Source organism: Hipposideros armiger, unplaced genomic scaffold (assembly GCF_001890085.2).
Source record: "Hipposideros armiger isolate ML-2016 unplaced genomic scaffold, ASM189008v1 scaffold_106, whole genome shotgun sequence".
Classification (NCBI taxonomy): Eukaryota; Metazoa; Chordata; class Mammalia; order Chiroptera; family Hipposideridae; genus Hipposideros; species Hipposideros armiger.
The window spans coordinates 2,173,615-2,199,151 of record NW_017731456.1 but is presented as its reverse complement, the minus strand read 5'-3'; the positions used below and the strand labels follow the sequence as shown (position 1 = coordinate 2,199,151).

The 25,537-nt window shown below is 32.7% G+C and overlaps 1 protein-coding gene across 1 annotated transcript in view; it reads left to right on the top strand.

The window, feature by feature from the left end:
• Positions 1-25,537, top strand: part of DNAI4 (dynein axonemal intermediate chain 4) — a 65,706-nt gene that overhangs the window by 9,225 nt on the left and 30,944 nt on the right. Inside the window, 7 exon segments of the mRNA XM_019646704.1 lie at positions 3,729-3,909; positions 7,612-7,793; positions 9,142-9,254; positions 13,418-13,574; positions 16,313-16,452; positions 20,730-20,885; positions 24,701-24,895. Coding sequence (XP_019502249.1) covers positions 3,729-3,909; positions 7,612-7,793; positions 9,142-9,254; positions 13,418-13,574; positions 16,313-16,452; positions 20,730-20,885; positions 24,701-24,895 — 1,124 coding nt within the window.

Genomic DNA, 25,537 nt, shown 5'->3' with positions numbered 1-25,537 from the left:
CCAGAATAACAAGGAGAGAAATAGAGATTATAGTCGTAGGAATAGGTGGGTGCATACATGACATTGGTGGTATTTGCTTCAACCAGCTGAAAGTGAAGATGCAAGGAGAGAGAAAAATATGAAATAGTGGCCTTAAAAGGTCTAAAAAAATAACCAAAAAAAATGCAGTATGATTTCCGGCACATTAAGGACCCACTTTAAGTTAACAATCCGTAATTTAAAGTGAGATCTGGCATAATGTTTGGATGGTTTTTTTTCCAGCTTCATTTAGCTGCATAGGTTGAGTTAAGATATAGTGTATTTATTAATAGAAAATTTGAGGTATGATAAGGCCGACAGACCAGGAGACAATCACCATTAAAAAAATAGGTGTTTTTTGTTTGTTTGTTTGTTTTTACTGATAGTTCCCAAGAGGAGGAGGCCCACAGTGCCACAGGGAACCGCATGGAGAAGCGCTGGGGTCAGCCACCAGCTTGAGGGAGGGGGCAAACTGTGGGCAAGAGTCTTTATTGTGATTTTGGTGGGAAGAAATAGGTGAGGCAGAGTAAGCAGGCTTCAGATTGGCTGGTTCGAATAATTTACGTGGGTTCTGGGGCATAGGGGCCTTCTCTAGTTATCAGGTACCTGGCCATAGGATTATTAGGGAAGGTGTATAGTGGCCCAGAGTGTGAGAGCCTGATAAAGGAGATGGTTGGAGATGTGAACTCTGGATTGGTTGGTTTGTATTGGAAAATCATGCCTCGGAGTGGGGGTGGGGGTACAACAAGGGAGGCAGGAAGCCGATGCAAGGTGATGTGGGCATATCAGGTTATCCAGAACAAGCCTGTTGGGCCAGTGCATATAGGGTAGATGTTAAAGCATCGAGTTTACAGAAGCTAGAAACATGCTTAATACATAGGTAAGACTCAAAATAAAAATATTGGAATTGCTGAAGGTTTTGGGTTTTGCTAACAGGTATAGTGAATTTAAAGAAGAAAAGGGGATGGGAATGTAAGTAAGGAACAATTATAGTAAATTATATTGATTAACCTTAAGCTCAAGAGGGAAGAGATTGCATGAGGGGTTGGTAAGGGAGTAAAATGTGGTATAATCAAGAGCTTGAAGGTCATAATAGGGTTGAAGGAAGTTTGAAATTGGGGTTTAAGGGAGTATAAGCTGGAAAAATAGTAAGGGATGGTTAACCTTGCTAAAGACGAGATCAAATGTATGACCATGGGAGTAATAGCTGATGTAGCAAGGAGGACAAGATCATTTATGTGAGAAGACTTCAAGGAGCTAAGGCCATAGTATTAGAAGGATTATCTTCATAGATATTGAAATACTCAGGAGTTGGAGAGAACCAGTAACTCGGGATATAAAATCTTCAGGGGATTCAAGAAAGGAACTGGTGATGATGATGACAGTAGACTGCCATAAGGAAGTGGAATATACGTAGTCATTGAAGCCATGGGTTTTGTTAATTTTGCTCTGGGATAGTGTATACAGTGTGAAAATATAATAGGTTTAAGTCTAAGTTAATCCTCAAAACAGGAAACAAACGGAAAATAGAATGGGAAGACTGGATTTTGTAAGAATAAGAGGGCAAAATGTCAAGGAGAAAGAAGATAGAGGTGGAGAGTTAAAAGAGTGATTCAATTGATGAATTGTGTATACTGGATTAACAGACAGAGAATACCGTATTTCCCCATGTATAAGGCGTACCCTTTTTCAAAAAATTTGGAGTCTAAAAACTGGGTGCCTCTTACACAGTGGTTGTTAGATTTCAAATACCATAGATGGAACTGAGGACAAGGCAATATATGAAGACAGTGATTCGTCATCAGACACAGACGAGGACAAGCTAATGGTTGGGAGTTTTGACAGTGATGAGGAGTTGTATGAATTTTATGATGAATAAAACTTGAGTTCAGTAACTTCATGTAATTTTTTTTTCAAATTTTGGGCCCCAAATTAAGGTGCGTCTTACACATGGGAGCGTCTTATACATGGGGAAATATGGTAAAAACCTAAAAGGTAGTAACTAGTAGAAAATGGGTCAGGTGATAAATGGAGGTTAAAAAATAAGAGACAGTGGTATCCAGACACCAATATGAGAAGTTAATTTTAAGAAGGGGGAATGGTCAACTGTTAGATGCTGCAAAAAAAAACTCTGAAAAGAGTCCCCTGGATTTGACAATTTAAAGGATTATGTGATTTTAATGAAAGTGGTCTATGCAGTTGGAGAGGAGAGGATGGAACGAGATTGAAGTGAATTATGGAGCAAATAAGAGGAGTAAGTAAGAAATCAGGATTATTGTCTACTATTTTAACAAGTTGGACAGAAAGGAAGAAGAGATATAGTAATAGAGGAAGACTGCTAAAGGAAAGATTTTTAAGTTGACGGGATGATGGAGCATATATATATATATATACACACACACTCAAGGGAAAAAGAGAGGAAATAAGATAGGAGACAGAATTATTGATGGAGAAGAGTCCCTGAGAAAGTAGTTAAGAGACAGATTCAAAGCACAGGTAGAAACACTAGCCTTAGATAAGAAGGGCAACTTTTTTACTGAAAGATGAAGACAGAAATAAAGATAGATTTAGATGAGTTTGTAAGATGTGGAAGAAGAATATAATGAAGGTGGAGAAATAATTTAAGGAGTTTTTACCTGATTGATTATTTTCATTTTCTTAGAGATGTTGGAGGCAATGTCATTTGAGGAAGAAGGATAGAGTGGAATACTTTAAAGAATGTAAATTTGAAATAGTGCATGAATGGAATTCCCTTATTCATTTATTTACAAAATACTTAATTTTGTGCCCACAATATGTTGGGCACTGTCCTGGGTGCTAGGGATATAGCAATGAACAAGACAAAGTTCTGGCCCTAAACATGCTTATGTAGGGGAGTGGACAACGTAGCAATAAATGCTATGAAGAAAAATAAAATATGAAAAGTAAATTGATGTCATTTAAAAATATCCTTGTCTGATCTTTTATGATTTGAAAAGTAAAAGTACTGTTTAAAATGGTTTCTTTGGAAATATATTTATTTTTATAACCTAAGGGAAGATCATTCTTATTATATAGAAATCCACAGTACAATCACAGTACTAGAATGAATAAATGATAAGGTAGGTTTTTGTCTTAGAGAATTTGCAGAGTAGAAATAAATATTTTGATTATAAGCTCTTTTTACTAAAAATTATTATGTAATTGTTCAGGCAGGAACATAATATTCTTTACCAGATTTGCACTCATGCTTCAATCTGTCTATGTAACTGCACTCTGCACTCATTTGTTCATATTATGTGTCAGGTACTTCCTAACCATAATATGTAAATTAATTCTTTCAATCCTCAAATAACCTATGAGTTAAGCACTGTTACTATCCCCATCATATAGATAAGGAAACAGACCCAGAGAAATCAGTGTTGACTTTGGACCTGACTGCCTGGGTTTAAATTTCAGTTCTAGTAGAAATGTTTCCCTCTAAAGCTCTGTGATTTCATGTAAAATAGTACTAATAGTTACCTCTTAGACTTGTTCTGTAGAAAAATTGACATAATGCATGTAAACATTCTAGTACAGTGCTTATATAAATAACATTATTTCTTGTTCATACATTTATATTGTTTCCATGTTTCTAAATGAAAGTCTGTTTTGTTTTATTTATTATTATTGTTGGTTAATTTTTTTTCAATTGTGGATCCACTGTATTATATTTTCTTTTACTGATATAGGAACACTGGCACACAGCCAGTGAAGTCTATTAGCTTGATTGGCCCAGGAAAAGGAGCTCAAACAAAAAGATCTGTTAGTGTACTCCAAAGCAGAATAGCTGTGTCAAGAAGCACGATGCTCCTACCTGACGTAAAGACAGCAGAAAAAATGAGTATTTCCAACATAAGGGGAATCACACAGGTAATATTCTTTGGAATTCTGAGTTTATTTGAAAATGGTACTTTGAAGAGGTTGATGAAATGTTACAGGTAGAAAATATGCAGCTTGGAAATAATTAGTCACTTTTAGTATTGATATATTGATTTTATTAGAGTCTACCACATAACATACCTTACAGCATTATATTGGCAAATTGGCTCCTATAATTCATTATTGGTAATAAGAATATTAGAGTGGAATGAGAAAAATCTACTCATGAACTTAAGAGCTAGTTGATTATGGTATTAATTATAACTAATCTAGCTATAATAGAGTACAGCTATCACCTACTCTTCTTTGCAATGTACTCTAGAAAATATCATAAAATGAATTGTCATAAAACTGGTTATCTTATCTCACTAGAGAACTTATAATTAAGAATTGACTTTTTAAAATTTTTAATCAAAGTATAACATATACAGAAAAGTATATAATATATAAATCTGAGTGGACTAACCAATGATTTTTTTAGACATTACACCAAAAATTACAGTTCATTAAAGATAAAATTGGTAAACAACTTCATCAAAATTAGAACTTCTAGTCTGTGAAAGACACTGCTAAGAGAATGGAAAGAAAAGCCACACAATGGGAAAAATTATTAAGCATACATATAACTGATAAAGCACTTGTACCCAAAATAGACTGTTTTTACCCCATTGTATATTCTTGCCTCCTTTGTCATAGATTAAATGATCATATAGGTGTACGTTTATTTGGGGGCTCTCTATTCTGTTACACTGATCTGTGTGTCTGTTTTTATGCCAGTACTATACTGTTTTGATTACTATAGCCTTGTAGTATAGTTTGATATCAGGCAATGTGATACCTCTCATTTTCTTCTTTCTCACGATTGCTGTGGCTATTTGGGGTCTTTTTGGTTCCATATAAATTTTAAGATTATTTGTTCTAGTTCTGTGAAAAATGCCATTGGTATTTCAATAGGTATTGCATTGAATCTATAGATTGCTTTGGGTAGTATGGACATTTTAACGATGTTAATTCTTCCTATTCATGAGCATCGCATGTGCCTCCATTTATTTGTATCTTCTTCAGTTTTTTTCTTCAGAATCTTATAGTTTTCTGAGTACAGGCCTTTTACCTCCCTGGTTAAATTTATTCCTAATAAATTTTTTTGATGCAATTGTAAATGGGATTTTCTTAATTTCTCTTTCTGACAGTTCATTATTGGTATATAAAAAATACAACTGATTTCTGAATATTAATTTTGTATCATGCTCCTTTACTGAATTCATTTATCTGTTCTAATAGTTTTTTGATGGAAGGAACTTTTCAAGGTAATTCTAAAATTTGTGTAAAACTGCTAAAGCCTAAGAATAGCCAAGATACTCTTGATTCAGAACTTGGTGGCAAGACTTGCTCTCCTGGATACCTACTTTAATAACAAGTATAACATTAGCAAAAGGATGGACAGAGAGCCTACAAGTGACTCAAGGACATATAAACACTTGTTTTATAATAAATATACAGAGTAATAAGGAAATGACAAGATTTTCCGAAGTTCTTGAGAAAATTGTATATTCATATGGAATAAAAATATATTGGCTTCCTTCCTCATATTATACACAAAACTCAATTCTAGGTACATTGTAAATCTATGAAAAGATAAGAAAAATATCTTTATAATTTCAGGATTGGGAATGGTTTTTTGCATGAGGCATTTAAAGCACAAACCATAAAGGAAAGCATGATAAATTTGACTACATTAAGCTTAAGAGTGTCTATTCATTATGATATCACAAAGAAAATGAAGTTATAGAGTGAAAGAAGACATTTGCAACACATAAAACTGAAAGGATTCATATTTGGACTATTTAATGACCCTAATTATCAGTTTTAAAAAAAGAACTCAATAGAAAAGTGTGTGAAGGACTTGAATGGGACATTCTCCTCCAAAAAAGGAAATAAAAATGGGAATACTTATATGAAAATAAACTCAACTTTAGGGAAATTAAAATCAAAATGAGATACCTGCATACCCATACTAGACTGGCTTAAATTTATAAATCTGACAGTGCAAGTTGTTGGTAAGAATGTAGAGTAACAGCAACTCTCACACAATGCTGGTAATCATAAAAATTTTTATGACCAATTTGGAGAACAATTTGGTGTTATCTAATCAAGTTGACCCATCAAATGCACAACTATATATCTCCTACAGAATTGCATTCTCAGGTATACCAGTATATTTATACATAACGTTTATTAAAACAGTTTGCATGATGCTTCAAAACTAGAAACAACTTAATGTCTATTAAAAGCAAAATGGAAAAATAACATATGATGTACTAATCCAGCAGACTACAGTCATCAGTAAATGAACAAACTACTGTACATGCAACAACATGGAGAAATACAAAAACGTTGAACAAAAGGTGAAAGATATGTTAGTCATAATATACGACTATTTATATAAATTTTAAAAACAGGCAAAACTAAATTACATTGATAAACATGGTAAATACTAAGTACTAGCAAAAATCTGGAGCAACCAGAACTTTCATGCATTGTTGGTGAGAACCACTTTGGAAAATGTTAGCAGTATCTATTATAGGGGAACATATATGTATATGTTCATTACCTAGAAATTCTACTCTTAGGTACATACCCAGCATAAATTCATATAACATATTAAGCAAAACACTCATACAACAATATTCGTAGGACCATTTGTAAGAACCAAAAAAATGGAAACTACAGAAACATCCATGAACAATAGAATAGATAAATAAAATTGTGACATTCGCACAATGGAATATTGTGCAACAAGAAAATGAACCATCTACAATTATGTTTAATAATATGAATGAATCTCACAAATACAACATTGAACAAAAGAAACCAGATACCAAAGAGTACATGCTGCATGATTCCATCTAAATAAAGTTCAAAAACAGGCAAAACTAATCCATGGTGTCAGAATAATGATTACCTTTGGGGAAGATGGTGTCTCTCATGAAAGGAACTTTTGAGATGCTGATAATCTTGTTTATAATCTGAATGTTGTTTATGTGGGTGTGCTGAGTTTGTGAAAATTTATTAAGCTGTACATTTATATGTGCACTTTCTATATGCATATTTTACTTGAATATATATATATATACATATATATGAAGTAAGTGCTATTGTTTAGGAATGCATACTTAATAAAACTATAAAAAGAAAGGAAATGATTACTAAAATTCAGTTAATTTGCTTTATATTATTTACTTAATGGTTTTGTTTTAATTACATTTCTGTATGTGTTAAATTTCTTAATTGAAAAGATTAAGAATTAGCCCAAAACAAATAAACCAAGAATATGTAATAAGTCTGGAAATGTTTATTAATAAAATGTTAAATGAAAAATAGTGTTTTTCAAGCTTATACATAAAAAATATACAAAAATATTAACAATCTGGATGAATTATATTTCTACATTTCTGAGTGTTCTCAAAATTAACACATATTGCTTGTATCTAGGTAAAACATAAGACTTAAAAAATGGATGTCTAGTTAAGAAACTTTTTAAGTATAAAATCTTTTATTATTCAACTTTACATGTTTATCCTATCCTAGATGCTTAGCTTTTTCTACTACTTTTATTTCTATTTCCTAGGACCTCTTATTTAGAAACCTCATCTTTTTTTTATTTATTTCGTTTTCTATTCCCATTTTCCATAGGTGTTTGATGTAAATGGAGTTGATGTTACTCCTCGGCCTCTGTACCGTCCAGATCTATATGGTACAGCAAAGCCAAATAGACTATTGACATCACAAGAAGGATCACTTGGATCAGAATATGTACTCTCCTATAGCATTTATCAAAATACACTGACTCCCAGTATATTAGGGCAATTTACAAGGTAGAGTATATTATCCTATACTCCTTTTTTTATCTCATATGTATTTTCTTTTCATTTAAGGTGCATCTATATAACTTAGATGTCCATTGTCTCCTGTCGCCCAGCTCCACTATATCATCCTAATGTGCCACATCTATGTTCCTCTCATGTTTTAATTAGATGTAGAGCTTTGCATGTCTTAAGTTTCCTTATACTCACATGAAAACAATTGTGAAGAAATACATAGATTTTACTCAAGGTTTCCTGAGGAACCAAAATGGGGCTAGCATCACATACCCACAGACATACTTGTATTTCTTCAGTTTCTTTTATGCTGCAATTTATGAATGGAGTAACGTTCCTTTTCTCCCTCTTCTCCCATGCAAATCACAGTTCTCCTCGGGTTTGATTTCTCTCTTGTTTTATAATTCTTTTTTTATAAATGAAATGTTACGTGTTTATTACATGGATACTAATATACTTGACATTTTTTAATGCTTATAGTAGAGCAGTTCAGAGTCTTTACAATAATAAAACAGTACATCCTAAAATAATGTAAAGATAATGGGAAATAATTGAGTGTGTAACTTTCAATCTCACAAATTAAAAGTTCCAGATGTTAATTAAGCAAGAGATTTAGGAGAAAATATGCTGCTCTAGAGTCAGCCTCCAAATTTGCATTCCGAAGCCATGGGCATGCTCAGTAAAACAAAGGCTATTCCAGTAAACGGACCCACCCTTTTGGAGGGCTGTTGGGACGATAAGAAAGGGAAACAAACAATATAATCATGGAGTAATGTAACATTCATATATTTAAGGAAATTATTATGGGATTCTTTAATGTATTGATTTCCCACTAAGTACAGAGATTTTCTTTTAAGTATATCCTGAGAGGACATGTATCAAATTGAATAAATCACATCTAATATGGGATTTGAATGATGATCAGAAGCCTGGTGAAAAATGAAAGGAAAAGTGATCTAGGCTGAGGCTCTGAAATAAGAGAGCTCCACAAAACTGAGAAACTTAAAAAAATAAAGAAAAGGAAATGGGGAGGAAAGAGTGAAAACGAAGAGGGAGAGTCCAGGTCGGGAGGCTGTATTTTGGGTTTTTACCCTAAATATATTGTGAACCCATTGAAGGATTTTAGGCATAGCTTCAACGTGCGTTTTCTCTAAAATATATTTAAAATGACTTTTCACTTAAAGAATATTGAAAATCAACTCGATGTTTAAGGAACTAATTTTTAGCAATTTTGCTTATATGATTATAGTATATTTTATTTCTCGGTCTGATAATGTTTTCATTTATATATATAATTGTCCATAAAGACATCTAAATAAATGAATAATGTTATTCATTATTAAAGGTCAGTTTTAGGAAGCAGTACAGTTTCTAAGTCAACTGCATCGACTAGTGAATCAATAGCAGAAGACCTAGAAGAACTATCCTATAAACGGGAAAAATTGGCTAGTTTTACAGGTAATGAAAATACAATTGTTTATTTCAGTAACAGTCCATTATTCCTTTAGCAAATGTGCTCATTATATTTTGGGTACTTGAGATAAAAGAACTGTGGTAATGATTCCCAAAAGCTTGCCTGTGCAGTAGTTACATGAGAATTACCAGGGTAGTAACTATGCGTATGTTTTTAAAAGTTCCCAAGGTCTTGTACCACCAGCCTCAGGAATCACAGACCCTGTTTTAAACCAGCTCGACTTCTAACTCAGGAGACAAAGAATTATGATACACTGTGATCAATGCCATAATAAGACATGCAGAAAGTGATGGGAGCACTTACAAAGGAAAGATAAACTCCTTTGAGGTGAAAAAAAGAATGTTCACAGAGAACATAATTGACTTTTTTTTTTTTAAAGATTTTATTGGGGAATTGGGAAGGGGAACAGACAAGTTACTGTCCTTTGGTTCTTCAGTCTAGTTGCGGAGGATGTCGCTTCACTGGCGCATGTTGGTATTATGATCATTTTGCTCTTCCTGGCTGAGGTAGTTGGTCACAGGCCATTGGATGGCTGCTCACGGCAATCTAGCTCCAGATGGAGCTGTTGTTCACCATCTTAGCTGTAGAGGGCGCAGCGTCACTGGCCCATGTGAGAACTGGACCGGTGGCCCTGCTGCTCAGAGCTCAAACTCCCACACCAACTCAACCAACTCAGCCACTCGGCCGGCCCCGTAATTAACTTTTGAATTGGGTTTTTAAATATAATAGTAATTTGTCAGGAGAACAAAGAAAGGCTAAGTCCAGGTAGAGGATGAAAGGTAAGGCAATGCAGAGGATTATGAAAGTGAAGATAAAAGCATGAGGAAATAGTGGTTGATAAAAAGCGCTTGAAGAAATGGGTACATACTTGAGGAGTGTTTGCCTTGGAGTGCAGTAAAGATGTCTTTTCCTCTAAGATGATAATGAAAGATTAGTGAAAATATTGATAAGGCTAGCAGAGTGCTTGATGGACTTTTTTTTTTTTTTTGGTGTAATACGAATGCTTCTAACAAGTAACAGAAGACCTAACCACCATTAACTTAAACAAATAAGGCTTATTTTTTCTCACGTTAGAAGAAATTAAGAGGTAGAGCTTTTTGGCTTTAATTTTGTGGCTTAATTATGCCAGACTGGATTGACAGCTCTGATATTTTCTTTCCTTAAGCCTTTTCATCCTGATTTTTGCCTCATGGTCTCAAAATATCTACACTCAGCTCTTGGTGTTATATCCACATTAAGGGCAGAAAGGAGACCAGCAGTAACACTAGTCACATCTCCATCATTTTTCAGGAAAGAATGAATATTCTTTCTGATATAGGGGAAGCCTTTACCAGTACTCCTCAAATCACAAGGTCATCAAAAACAAGGGAAGTCTGAGAAACTGTCAGTCTAGTGAGGCCTAAGGAGATATGATGACTAATTGTAGTGCATCTTAGATGAGATCCCAAAAAGAAAAAGAACATTAGTTAAAAACTAAGAAAATTGGGATAAAGTGAATTTTTTATAATAACGAGGTATCAATATTGGTTTATTAGTTGTGATAAATGTACCGTAGTAATGTTAACCATAGGAAAAACTGGGTACAAGGTAAAAGGAACTCTTTGTACTATTCTTGTAAACTTTCTGTATAAGTAAAACTATTCTAAAATAAAAAGTTTATTAAATGTTAAAAAAAAAAAAGCCTAGGGGTGGGTCCCAGCAAGCTGTACTATGCCCTCCAGGTGATTCTGATGCATGCTGAAGTTTGAGAATCATTGCTTTACTGTATAATCAAAAGGAGGCTTATGGTAAGAAAAGTTTCGTTTGAATTTAAAGGTAGGGACCAAACAGCATCTTACACAGACTGTCTCTGAATGGTCTCAGTGAATAGATGAATAAATAATAGATGCCTTTTACATAAACTCATAAAACAAGTATTTTGATTTGCGGTATAATCCATTTGTGAGGAGGAGTAAGAATAAAAAGCTGTTGTTAGTCAATTGTATTGTAATTTTATCACACCAATTCTAGCCTAAGTATGGGCCAAGGAAGGCTTTACAGGTTGCTGTCTATTGAGGTCTCTGAAGGTAGCCAAATAATGGCATCCCTTTTTCCCATGCAGTTCTGAATTAATTGAAAAATATAGTAAGGGTAGATATGATAGGTTGGAGCCAAAATATGGCATTATAGATAAAGGTCTGCTGTTAAAAATCCCAAATTTGACAGACTTACCCACACATTCATTAAAGGATCTAGACCACCTCATGCCCACCTCAACCCTCTTAAAGGGGCATCATGAGTAAACGTGTGGAGAGGAAACAAGATTATCATACTAGAGCTCCCTCCTTCTGGAAGAACCATCAGGAGTGGACAGATTGATGAATTTGTGATGCTTTTCCAGGTGGAAGAGGATATGTAAACATCTGGTTGTAAGGCCAGTTTAGAGTTAGGATCTGACCCATGAAATAGATAGGTTCTATAGGTATATGGGGGAATTTTAAATAATTTCTCAATATATATCAAACTTAAGCAACATTCAGACAACGGTTGATACAGAAATCTAGGCAAAAATCCTATTTGCCAACCTAGGGCTTTGTCTATGAATGGTCGTTCCTCTGTCATTAAGTAGATCGACTAGACTATTATTTCCTCAACTATAATAGATAGGTGAGATGTTATTATATTAGGTTATGTGATATCTCCAATGTAAGATAATTTGTTTTTATAATTAGCATTTCTGTGCCACAATGCTATTTTGAAATATATATAACTAAATCATTAATGAAGAACTGGTAGTCTAAAAGAAAGTTTAGACAATCAAGAACCTAAATTTCTCGTCTCAAAACTGCCAGTATTTCTGTGTGGCCTTAGACTTCTCACTTAACCTCTCTGTTTCTCATTTTCTTCACTGATAAAATGAACAGTTTGGATTAGAAATACCTCAAATTGTGTCCATGTGAACAATTCATTCACTTTTTCACTTATCGTGTATCTAATTTAGCCAGATTGACTCACATAATTCATATTTCTCCCTCATATTTAATTTATTGCAGAAATAATAAAAATTTAAAAATATTTTTAAAAAGAAGAATCATCCAATACTATAAAAATAAACAATTTAGAAATTTCCCTTCCTGCCTTGTATAATACTCATATGCATTAGTATTTTACATTGTTATAACCATACCATAGGTTCTGTTCTGGAATGGTCTGTCACTTAACATTTTATCACAAACATATTTTCATAGATTTTTATTACTACATTTAATTACTATTTAATACAGGTAAGTATACTATGATTTATTTAACCATTTCAAATGTTGATTATTGGTTTGTAGAATTAGTAACTTGTATTTGTTTTTAGGTTATAAGGAAGGTGTTTTTCTCAGGTTCTGTAAAGTGTATACCCTTAAATTTTGTTTTCGTAAAGCTATTCAAGCTTTACCCTTCCCAAAGCCTCATGGATCCCTGCTTTACACCTTGTCTTCAACAAAAAATGTTGAATTCTGACCTACATACTTTTTATTATTTGCTTTATTATTACCCACACTCCAAACTCACCCAGCCCTGAATGAAATTTTTCAAAGACCTTAACCTCTTGACTAGCCTAAAGGTGAGGCTAACCCTCTTCAATGTATTACTTATGTGGGTATTGAGCCTATTTTCTTCCTATATTTAACCAGAACTTCCACTGGAGAGTGTTTTTAGGTCCTGGTGAAGATGGTTAAAGGTGGACTGTAACCTAAATCGGAGACAACTGATAAGAAGGCCAAACAAAAAATAAAAGGTTGTTGAATAACTTAAGGGCTCAAGGAAATGTTGCATACTATGTCCCCAAAATATACTCGCCCATATTCTCCTTGAGTATAATAACAACAGTCACTCACCCCAGTCTCCCTGTTAATATTATGGGATAGCTGTAATAGGATGCCCTTAGTGTTATGACTATGAGACCAGGGTAGGCTTGATATGTCAGGAACAGAGACTGTTTATGGGCTATAAGATCCAGTTTGGCTTTAGAGGGATCAAATAGACTACATCTCAAAACATGGCCTGTTCCTTGACCATATAGAGCTACCTGCAATGTATGACCCATCATGATACCTTGGTGAAATGAAAATTTAAAATAGTAATTAGTAAATGATTTTTATTAAGTCGTGTATTTTAGATTTTCGAGTTATGAAGACAACACCTGGAAAAACTGTAACAAAAGAAGACCTGGGAAAGACTATAGAGATAATACTCACAGAGACAGAAACCCTGAGACTTTTTAACCTTCCAACAGTCATGGTTTCGGTAGAATCTGAAGAAGCTGAGGAAGTAAGGTATGTATATCATTCAACTGTCTACATTGCTTCTGTAATTTAAATGCTAAGACAGAGGTTCTTATTTTTGTTTCTGTTCTTGGGGATTCCTGGATATATACTGTGGTATGTGCCTAGTGAAATTGTATGTAAAATTATATATGTGCCCTGTGAAATTATATGTATTTATATTGTATGTATTTTTTTCTAAAGGACATAGCTGCCTTACCATATTCTTTAAAAAGTAGGTGAACCATTAAGTTAAATAATAAAAGAAATAAAGAAAACTTCCAAGTATCAATATAGGTTTTAATGATTTTTATGCATGTATAAATTATTTTCAGGTTTTTTAAAAGGAAAGGACTGATATTTTTGTATTCAGAGCTTAAGAAGGAAAGATATTGTATGGGAAAAATAACTGAATTTACTATATTAGAATAGATTTTCAATTTCTCTTTATTAATGAATATAAATAGATGACTAGTTTTTGCCTCATGTAGTTTGAACCTCTGTTTTAGGGGCATACACATTAAGATTGTTGTCTTTTTTAAGAATTGACCTTTTTATTGTTATGTAATACTGCTCTTTACACTGACAATTTTTCCTGCTCTGAAGTCTGCTCTGTCAGAAATTAACACAGCTATTATAAATCAATTATTAATGTACTTATTCAGATTATTTTGCTTCAAATATAATTGGAATATGATGCATAATACTAAAAAAATTCACTAAAATAGTTTTTACGGTATTATTCTTAACCAAATATAAAATTTTGTAGAATTGTTTGCACTATAAAATGTATTACAATTAGATCCTGAATAACATACTTTTTAAAGCTCATATGATATTAGGGAAAGCTCCTAGAATCACAAAAAGGAAAGGGAAAAATAACAAAGGGATATATAAGTGATCCAAAATCAGAGAGGGAGAGATGCTAGAAGCAAATGTTACATTAGTTCATGGATCTAGAGTCCACCAGTAAGATCCCCTACAAATTGAGAAAGCTGAAAGATAACTTTTATTAAGACAAGACCCTTAAAAGGATCTCAATTATATCAACTGGTCCCACGTCAGTAGGGACTCCTAGCTACTATGACAAGCAAACACAAGTCTCTGGAGGAAAACATACCCATTTAAGCTCTTAAGATTCCCTTAGATTGAATTTGATAAAACTATGCCAACACCCATAAGGGAAAAAAGCCATTATGAATAAGAATTAAAAGAAATGACAAACCCTAGATCTAAACCCTGACGACTGTGGATATTATCAGATATAGAATATAAAATATATATGAAATATTTAAATAAAAATAGAGTTAAAACATCATTAACATTAAGAAACTATCAAAATCATGACATATTTGGAAAAAATATCTAAAAAGAACTTTAAAATAAAGTATGTTTATATAATTGTTCAAATTAAAAAGTGTACATTGACTTAGTTCTTGAAGTTAAAAGTAAATATTAAATTTAAACAAGACATAATTGAATAGAGAGTTAATAAATTGGATCTGAATACCACACAAACGTAAATCTAGAGAAATTATACAAAATAAAGTTTAGAGAAAAGAATGGGATGTAAAGTATGAAAAAGAAGTTTTAAAAGATACTGACAATGGAATAAAGGTCTAACATACATCTAGTCAGTTCCAAAAGGGTAGAATAAAAAGAACAGAAGAGAGATACTATTCAAAGAGAGTGGGTCAGGACTTTCCTAAACTACTTAAGATACCATTCTACAGAAATAGGAATAAATAAAAGAAATCTACAAAAAAAAAAAAAATGAACCCAGTGTATTGTACTGATACTCCAGACTGTCAAGTATTAAAAGAAGATTTTTAAAACAGAAGAAAAGAAGGAACGTATCATCTACAGAGAAACAAACTGACAGCATTATTAGGGATAAACAAGGTCACTTCGTAATGATAGGAAGATATAATAATCCTAAACTTGAATTTCCCTAATAAAATAACATGCAAATATATGAAGCAAAAATTGGAAACTTCATAAGTACCCTATTAAAGTAAGATTTTTAAACATACCTCTCTTAATTATTGATAGGTCAACCAGATAAAAATTAGTATAAATGTAGAAAATTTGAAACAAAAATGTAATTTAATTTTTGTACATAGAACTCTGCATTCCACAATTGGAGAACATACACTCTTTTTAAGCACACATGGAATATTTATAAAAATCATCCATGCACGAGGCCATGAAACAATGTTTCAAAATTTCAAAGAAGCATCATACAAACTAAATTCTATAATCACAGTAGAATGAAGATAAAAATAACATAACTCTACTAAAATGTAGACGTACATTCACATACATACTTGGGAGTTAGCAAGCACGTTTTCTAAATTCTTTATGAATCAAAGAATAAGTTATAATGGAAATTTAAGAAATACTCAGAACTAAACAATTATGAAAATAATGCATTCTTACAAAAGTAAGTACTTTGAGGGAAATTTATAGCTTTAAGTGTCTATATCAAAGTTTATAAAATCTATGTGGAGACAGTACTACCATATTGTTGGTGGGCACTGAAAGTAGTAGGGATGTTGGGAGATGTAGTATAAAAAAAGTCCTTTGGTGGTAGTTTAAAGCAGTCTCCTCCTAAGGAGTTTTTTGAACTCTCACTTTTTGGTGCAATACACATTAATGAAGGTAATTTTCAGAAAAGGCATAGTATAAAGAGATGATATCTGTGGTGATAATTTTCATTAATGAGTTGTGTATATTATGTTTTTTAATAGCCGGAGAAATAAGAATTATGAGAGCCTTTGTAAGAATAGATTAGGCAATGACTTATATGTTGAAAGGATGATGCAAACTATTAATGGAGCACCAAAGAATAAAGATGTTCAATGTGACAGAATCATAAAGGAAGACAAAGGTAATTTCTGTTTAATCTGCTTGATAAACTACCATGTTTTAATATCCATTCTTTGAGTCTGTCAATTAGCAAGTAAATGTTGAAGTATATAAAGCAAAAATAGAAATAATTTGGCCAAGTCACAACACTAGCTGGGTACTATGATCTACAGCTTTCAGAATTTGACAAGTAATAAATACAGATATAGATTTGAATAACGTAATTATCAATCTTGAGTTTTACATAAACCATACTATAGAACTTTGTATTCTTTAAATGTTTAGGAAACATTTATAGAAACTGTTTATGTTACAAAGAATATCGACTACAACTAATGACATTTAAAATGTGAGAGACACTGTTCTAGGCCTTTCACATATATGATCTGCTTTCTTTCAACAACCCTACGAGGTAGGTACTGTTATTATTCCCCACATTACAGAAAAAGAAACAGGCAAAGAGAAGTTAGCTAACTTGCCCAAGATCATTCAGCTAGTATTATACTGATACCCTAGACAGTCTAGTTTTAGAGCCTGTGCTCTTAACTACTATATATACTATCTTTCAATGTTTATAAATTAACAACCCTGAGAACACTACATAGCCAAAAATCTGTGAAATGTGGCCAAATGGGCAATTAGAAGAAAGGTTATAATCTTAATAGGCTTTGTTACTTAGCAAAACTATAAGCTAGTTCTCTTGTGGCCTAACAAAATGGTGTATCCCAGAGAGTTTTCATGTGAAATGGAGAAAAAAATGTGTATTCTGCTGTTTTGGGATGGCCATTGTTTGTATATGTCTGTTATATCTCGTTAATACTCTTATTCAAGTCCTTTATTTTCTTGTTGATAATTTAATTGTTCTGTCCATTATTGAAAGTGTGGTATTGAAATTCCAACTCTCATTGTAGAACTGACTATTTCTCCCTTCAATTTTGTCGGTATTTACTCCGTATAATTTGGGGCTCTCTTGTTAAGTGCATATATGTTCATAATTGTTATATCTTCTTTATGTATAGAACATTTTTATCAATTTCTAAGGTTCTTTGTCTCTTGTAACAATTTTATCTAAAATGTATTTTGTCTGATATTAGTAAAGCCATCTCAGCTTTCTTTGTTTTCTATTTACATCCTTTCACTTTTAACATATTTATGTCTTTGGATCTAAAGTGAGTCTTTTGTTAGGGAGCATATAGTTGGATCATGTTTAGTTTTTTTCAACTAAACCTGCCAACTTCTGCCTTTTAATTAGAGAGTTTAATCCATTTATTTAAAGTAAGGAATAGTGGATACTTGTGTTGGAGGTAGCCTGAAGGAAGAGGGCTATGATAGGAGAGTGTCCATGGGGCTTCTAAGCAGCTGTGGATGTTCAGTTTCTCATTCTGGCTGATAAGTACACGGTATTAATTCTTTCTTTACACTACACATATATGTGTTACACATTTTTCAGTGAATGGTATAAATTTCACAATAAAAATTTTATTAAAGTAATTTAATTTTATTCATTTAATTTCTCCTTCATGAGGATTATGTGAAAGATATAGAATTATTGGTTGACAGGGTTTTTTGTTTGTTTGTTTGTTTGTTTGTTTGTTTGTTTTCTTTTAGTGCCTTAAGTATGTCATCCCACTGACTTCTGGCCTGCATGGTTTCTTCTGGGAAATTGGGTGGAATCTTATTGAGGATCCCATGTACATGATGAGTCACCTTTTTCTAGCTGCTTTCAAGATTCTCTCTCTGTCTTTCCACAGTTTGATAATGTGTTTCAAAATTTGTGGATCTCTTTGTGTTCATCATTGTTCGAGTTTCCTCAGCTTCTTGGATGTGCAGATGCATATCTTTTATCAAATCTGGGAAGTTTAGGGTCATTATTTCTTCAAATATTCTTTGTGTCCCTTTATCTCTTCTCCCCTCTTTCTGAAATTCCCATTAGGTATATGTTGGTATGCCTGACTGAGTCCCACAGGTCCTTCAGGCTCTGTTCATTTTACTTCATTGAAAAAGTTAATTGAAAAATGTAGCCTTAAAGCTGTAGCTAAGTAGACTTGCTATTTCTTCCCTCCTGAACAGATCTTATCAACAGTAATTGGCACAGCTGAGCACAGACCCTCTGTAGTGGAGAGCAGACCAGTATTTATGCTTTCTGCAAGTGAGCAGACCTAACAAAAGAATCCAGCAGTAGCTGAGCTACAAATCCTTCTAAACTCTCTTATAGGATTAGTCAATTCTTTTTCCCTGGTAATGAGTGAATGAGGGACATAATCCAGAGGTGTTAATTTGTACTGAATTCCTTTGGCAAAGATTCACCAAAAAATGAGGAAAATTTTTCCCATCTAACAGTATACATATAGTAATTTATGATAAAAGTTGCATTTCAAATAAATGGATAATTCAATAAATGTATTAGTGTTCCTGGCTAACTTTTGAAAATACAGTTAAATTCTCAACTTTTTAGATTTCATAAAGCCAGTTTGTTTTCTATGTATATTATGCTACAATAAACAGTTTTAAATAAAAGTGTATGTATTGTAATATGAACTCTTATTTATTAAAAAATATGCATATGTATTTGAGTACATACATAAATGTGAATATGGAAGGGCATACTCAAAATGTTAGCAGTTATCTTTGGGTGATGGAAATACAAGTCATATTTACCTTTTCTTTTAAACCGTGATCATGTCTTTTTACTCAGCTAAAAAGTAAAATTATTTTTCTGTAGATGTTATGTAGCCAATTGTTACTCTTGAATTAAACCAGTAGACAGAAGCAATGTTTTATAATTTACAAAAACTATTTAGGAATATCTTAGACTCAGAAATGCTCAAAACACAAGTTAGGTGGGAATACTTTTTTGATACTAGTTAAAATAGCTTTCTTTAATAGTGTAAGTATAAAATTTGGAGGTTGCAATCATTCATTATTTATTATTCCATCTTGTACATGATATTATGGAATGTGGTTTGCAGTTTTCTATTTCTTAGATTAATTTATTCAAATGAACAAATGTAACGATGGTACCCAAAGTAAAATTACTAATGTTATTTATGTTCAAAGAAGAAACAACTTGAAATCACCCTAACATTGTAGAGTGCTCATTTATAACATGTGTATTTATTTATGTAGCAATTATGTTATTAGTGCCATATAACAATATATTTCTATATGCTCAACTTACTAAATTTCACTTAAAGGAAGAAAAAACAGGTTAGGTAATTGAATATTCAAAGACATAACTTCTATGGTTTTTTCACTTCATGAACATGGAAATTATACCCTTTGCAATTCAGCAAAATATACAAGGTATTTATTCTGTGTATGACTTTGCTGGACACTATTAAGTTCAATAAGATAGACATGTTATTATGAAATGTGAGTTAACAGTCCTACTTACTGAAAACCTTGTTAAATACCAAAGATCCTTCATTTTACATTATGAAAATAGAAGTTCTAACAATGAAATAGTTGCATTTATTAGATCCAGAGTTTGTTTTTATTTTTAGGGAAAAGAATAGTTTTTAAATCACTTTACTTTAACTGAAAGTTTAGTAAGTTTACCATGTAGGAACATATTGTTATGTGGTCACTGATAAAATAATTATTATATAAGCCTTTCATTGTTATATCAGCAATGAAGGGATGGGAGCTTTTTAAAAAAATTTGGAGATAAATAATGTTTATCCAATTTTTGTTTAGTGACTGTTGTTATATTTGCTCACATGAATAAACATAGATAACTTAAACAAAAAATTTAAGATATGTTAATAACCATAATACACTACAAGTATTTTTTGGGAATAGTCTATCATTTTCCCAACATATATGATCTTTTCACATAAGTACATAGGAAAGTTTTCTTGATAAAAGTGGAATTAAATGATTATAAATAAAAGTTTTATAGAATAGAACATGTTATAAGTTAACCATAAGTAAAGGAATATGGCTGTCTTAGTCCATATCACAACAGCTCTATACTGACAGATTGATGGGATCATGCTATACTAGCTTGGGATAGAGGGGAGGTGTAGGGATCCGAACGGATGGTGAAGATAATTTGAAATTATCACTAAAACACTAAAGTATTTGTAGGTGCTAAAAGTGTGATGGTTATTGATCTCTTAAGGTGTCTTCATGATGTATTTCTTTTTCATTTTTATCCACTTCCTGCCATTGTAAAACAATAGTACTTCTTTTCGAGACAGTAGATATTCTTATCTATTTGCTGTGACTAGTTATGTATAAACTAAAATATTAGAATTTGGTGTAAAGTAATTTTTACCTGTCTGTCTCTTTATTTAGGTATAATGTCTACTGCTTGGGATTTGTATGATTCTTATAGCGCCCTGGAACTTTCATCTCTACCAGAAAAACAATCTATAGTTGATTCAAGTGGTAGAGCAAGCATAGCTTCTAAAGATCGGGACCAAAGAGGGCCAGGAAGTACTATAGAAAAAAGTAAATTTTCATTTATTTCTATTTTTTTCATGAGATTTTCACATGACATTTTTAATAAATTCTTTTTTAGCAATTATAATATTTCTGGTGGAACATGAAAAATATTTTTGTGTCTATATTCATGAGGGATTTTATTAAGAATTTTGGTGTTTATATGCATGAGGGATATTGGTCTGTATCTTCTTTTTTTTAAAGATTTTATTGGGGAAGGGGAACAGTTTTGGGGAATTGAGGAAGGGGACCAGCCAAGTTGTTGTCCTTCAATCTTAGTTGTGGAGGGCGCAGCTAGCTCAGCTCCAAGTTCAGTCACCATCCAGCCACCCGTCAGCAGCTCGCGGTTGCTCAGCTCAAAGTGCCATGTTCAATCTTAGTTGTGGGTGGGCATAGCCCACCATCCCATGTGGGAGTCGAACCGGCAACCTTGTTGTTAGGAGCATGGATTCTCACCAGCTGAGCCATCTTGCCACCTGTTGGCAGCTCAGCTCTGGCACAGCTCACTGGCCTACATGGGTATTGAACCGGCGACCCTGTTGCTCAGAGCTCGTGCTCTTAACCAACTGAGCCACTTGGCTGGCCCTGTATCTTCTTTTGTACTTTCTTTGTCTGGTTTTGAAATACTAACTTCATAAATTGAATTAGAAAGTTTTCCTTCAACTTCTGTTTCCTGAAAAAGATTATGTAGAATTGGTGTTTATTCTTCCTTAAAAGTTTGGTAGACTTCTCCAGTAAAACCATCTGCTCCTGGAGATTTTTTGGGAGGGAGTTTTTACAATTACAAATTCAATTTCTTTAAATTTGAAATTATATTATATTGGATAAGTTGTAGTAGTTCATATTTATGGAATAATTGCTTCATTTCATCTAAGTTGTCAAGTTTATGTATATAGAGTTATTTGGTGTATTCCTTTATTATTCTTTTGATATCCTCAGGGTTTGTAGTATCTCCTATTTCATTCTTGAGTTTAGTATTTTGTGTCTTTTCTTTTTATCTTTGTCTGTTTTGCTCGAGGTTTGTTAATTTTATTGATCTTCTCAAAGAACCAGCTATCTGTTTCTCTGATTTTTTTCTGGTTTTCTGTTTCCAGTTACATTGACTTCTGTTCACATCTTTTCTATTTCCTTCTATCTGATAGCTTTCAGTTTATTTTGCTTTTCATTTTTAGGTTCTTGAGTTAGGAGCCTAGATTATTGATTTGACACTTTCCCCTTTTCAAATATACATTTAGTGCTGTAAATTTTTCCCTCAGCACTGCTTCAACTTTGTCACCCAAATTTTAATATGTTGTTTTGATTTTCATTAAATAAATATAGTTTTTAAAATTTTCCTTGAGACTTTCTTTTTGACCCATAGATTATTTAGAGGTGTGTTTTAGAGATTCTACATGTTTGGAGATTTTTCTATTATCTTTTAATTATTGATTTCTAGTTGTATTCCATTGTGGTTAGAAAACACTGTGATTTCTCTTCATTTCAATGTGTTAAATTTTGTTTTATGGTCCACAATATGACCTATCATGGTTTATGTTTCAAGGGCACTTAAGAAGAATATATATTTGACTGTCATTGGATCGAATGTTATATAAATATCAATTAGATGTTTTCGGTTGGTGGTGTTCTTGAGTTCTTTTATATCCTTGGTGATTTTCTGTCTCGTCATTTTATCAAATCTTGGATGTGTCTGTTTCTCCTTTCAGTTCTATCAGTCTTCAAAATTTTTTTTAAAAATTTATTCAATTACAGTTAACATTCAATGGTTTCAGGTGTATAGCATAGTGATTAGATGTCTATATAACTTATGAAGTAATCCCCTTCAATAAGTCTAGTATCTACCTGGCACCATACATAGTTATTACAATATTGTTAACTATAATCCTTATGCTGTACTTTACATTCCCATGACTATTTTGTAACTGCCAATTTGTACTTCTTACTCTCTTCACCTTTTGCATCCAGCCTCTTAACTCCCCTTCCATCTGGCAACCATCAGCTTGTTTTCTGTATCTGAGTTTGTTTCTGTTTTGCTTATTTGTTTATTATGTTTTTTTGGATTCCACATATAAGGGAGATCATAGAGTATTTGTCTTTCTCTGACTTATTTCACTTAGCATAATATCCTCTAGCTCCATCCAGGTTGTCACAAATTGTAAAGAGTTCATTCTTTTTATGGCCCAATAATTTTCTGTTGTATATATGAACCACATCTTCATTATCCAGTTGTCTATTGATGAACATTTGGGTTGCTTTCATATCTTGGCTACTGTATATGAAATGTCCTTCTTTGTCTCTAGTTCTTTGCCTTTGGTTTAAAGTCTATTTTATCTGCTATAAGTATTTCTACCTCAGCTTCTTTTCATTTTCATTTTCATCAAATATCTTTTTCCATCCCTTTACTTTTAGTCTGTGTGTGTCTTTCCATCTGAAGTGAGTATCTTGTAGGCAGCATATGTAAGCTTCTTGTCTTTGTAGTCATTCAGCTACCCTGTGTCTTTTGATTGGAGCATTTAATCCATTTACATTTAAAGTGATTATTGAGATGTACCTAGTTGTTGCCATTTTATTATTCATATTTATGTACTTCCCCCCCCCTTCTTAAAGAAGTTCCTTTAACATTTCTTGTAATACTGGTTTGGTGGTGATGAACTCCTTTAGCTTTTTCTTGTCTGGGAAGCTCTTTATCTGTCCTTCAATTTTAAACAATAGCCTTGCTGGGTAGAGTAGTCTTGGTTGTAGGTCCTTACTTTGCATTACTTTGAATATTTCATGCCAATCCCTTCTTGCCTGCAAAGTTTCTGTTGAGAAATCAGCTGACAGTCTTTTGGGGGCTCCTTTGTAGGTAACTACTGCCTTTCTCTTGCTGCTTTTAAGATTCTCTCTTTGTCTTTAAGCTTTGTCATTTTAACAATGATGTATTTTGGTGTGGGCCTCTTTGGGTTCATCTTTTTTGGGACTCTCTGCTCTACCTGGATGTGTATGTCTATTTCCTTAACCAGGTTAGGGAAGTTTTCCATCATTATTTCTTCAGGTAGGTTTTCAATTCCTTGACCTCTCTCTTCTCATTTAGGTACCCCTATGATGCAATTGTTGTTACACTTGATGTTGTCCCAAAGGTCCCTTAAACTATCCTCATTTTTAAAATTCTTTTTTCTTTTTGCTATTCTAATTGAATGTTTTTTGCTACCTTGTTTTCCAAATCGCTGACTCGATCCTCTGCTCCACCTAATCTACTGTTAATTCTATCTAATGTATTCTTCATTTTAGTTATTGTATTACTATTTCTGACTGGTTCTTTTTTATGGTTTCTATTTCTTTGTGTAAGTTCTCACTAAGTTCACATATGGTTTCCCTGAGTTCATTGAGCATCCTTATACCCAGTGTTTTGAACTCTAAGATAATACATTTTCATGTTTTTAATCCACTAACTTTTTGATAATTTATTATAGCATCAATAAAAAATCAACACTGATATAATTTTCTTATAAAGCAATAATCAGATCAGACCTATATCTGAACACTGATATTCTTATTGTAATTGGAATAAAAATGTATAGAGATAAAAATTATCTCATGAGGTTGTCATTGCTTACCTTATGAAAAACAGTACATTTTTAGGTAGCTAAGAATTCCAAATGTAATAATATATATGTATCTTGCATGTGCTTGAAACATAAAATATATTCAATAAGTGTCTACTGAAGTTGTTGAATACTGGAAAAAAACAAATAGTAATGACAAAATTGTCATTTTAAAATACTTAGAATGTGTGAGTCATCTAATATTTGGATTATATTATCATTGTATCATTTTGTATTTTACAGATAGTGAAGCTAGTTCTCTGATGGATATAGAAAATGTAATTCTTGCTAAAATGCATGATGATGAAGAAGACCACTCAGATGCAATATTCAAATCTGAAAAGTTCCATCAGGACTTATTTTTTATGGAACGAGTTCTAATGGAAAATATATTTCAGCCAAAACTTGCAGCTTATCGTCAGCTTCCTGTTTTAAAAGGTATTTTTTAAAACTCACATTTAAACAAACTCAAATAATTTAAAAAATTAAATGGTGTTGTTAATTATTTCTAAATGTAATCTCCAGACTGGGTTATCACTTATCAGAAGATACATTTATATACGTAGCTTTCGGCATGAAAGATGTGAGTAGCACTAGAGTCTAGACTAGAGAGCCCACAGCAAGAGGTAGTCCCTGAGAGTCAAAACTTTGTAAGCATCTATGGTTTTCTTATTTCTGCATTAAATTATACTTTCATATTCAAACTTTCTTTTCCATTTCCATTGACATGTTCCAGGTTCTGGCTTTTGTTACCTCTCCCTAATTGTATTGCAGGGACATGCTTCCCATTCTCATTGCTACAAATCCCATCTCATATGTTCTCAGTATATTTTGAAGGATCCTAGAGATGATCTAATTCAACCTTCCAATATTTGAATGAAGAAAATGAAGGCTATAGAAACTTTCTAAGGTTACATAGTCTATGACAAAGCTAGGCATTCAACCAAAATCTTTTGATCCCATTCCAGGTCTTTTTCCACTCTACCATCCTAGCATGCTGATGTATCATGAACACAGGTTTGAATATGGCATTTAACTGCTAAAAAAGTGCTCTGTACCTTCCCATTGCCTAGAATAAAT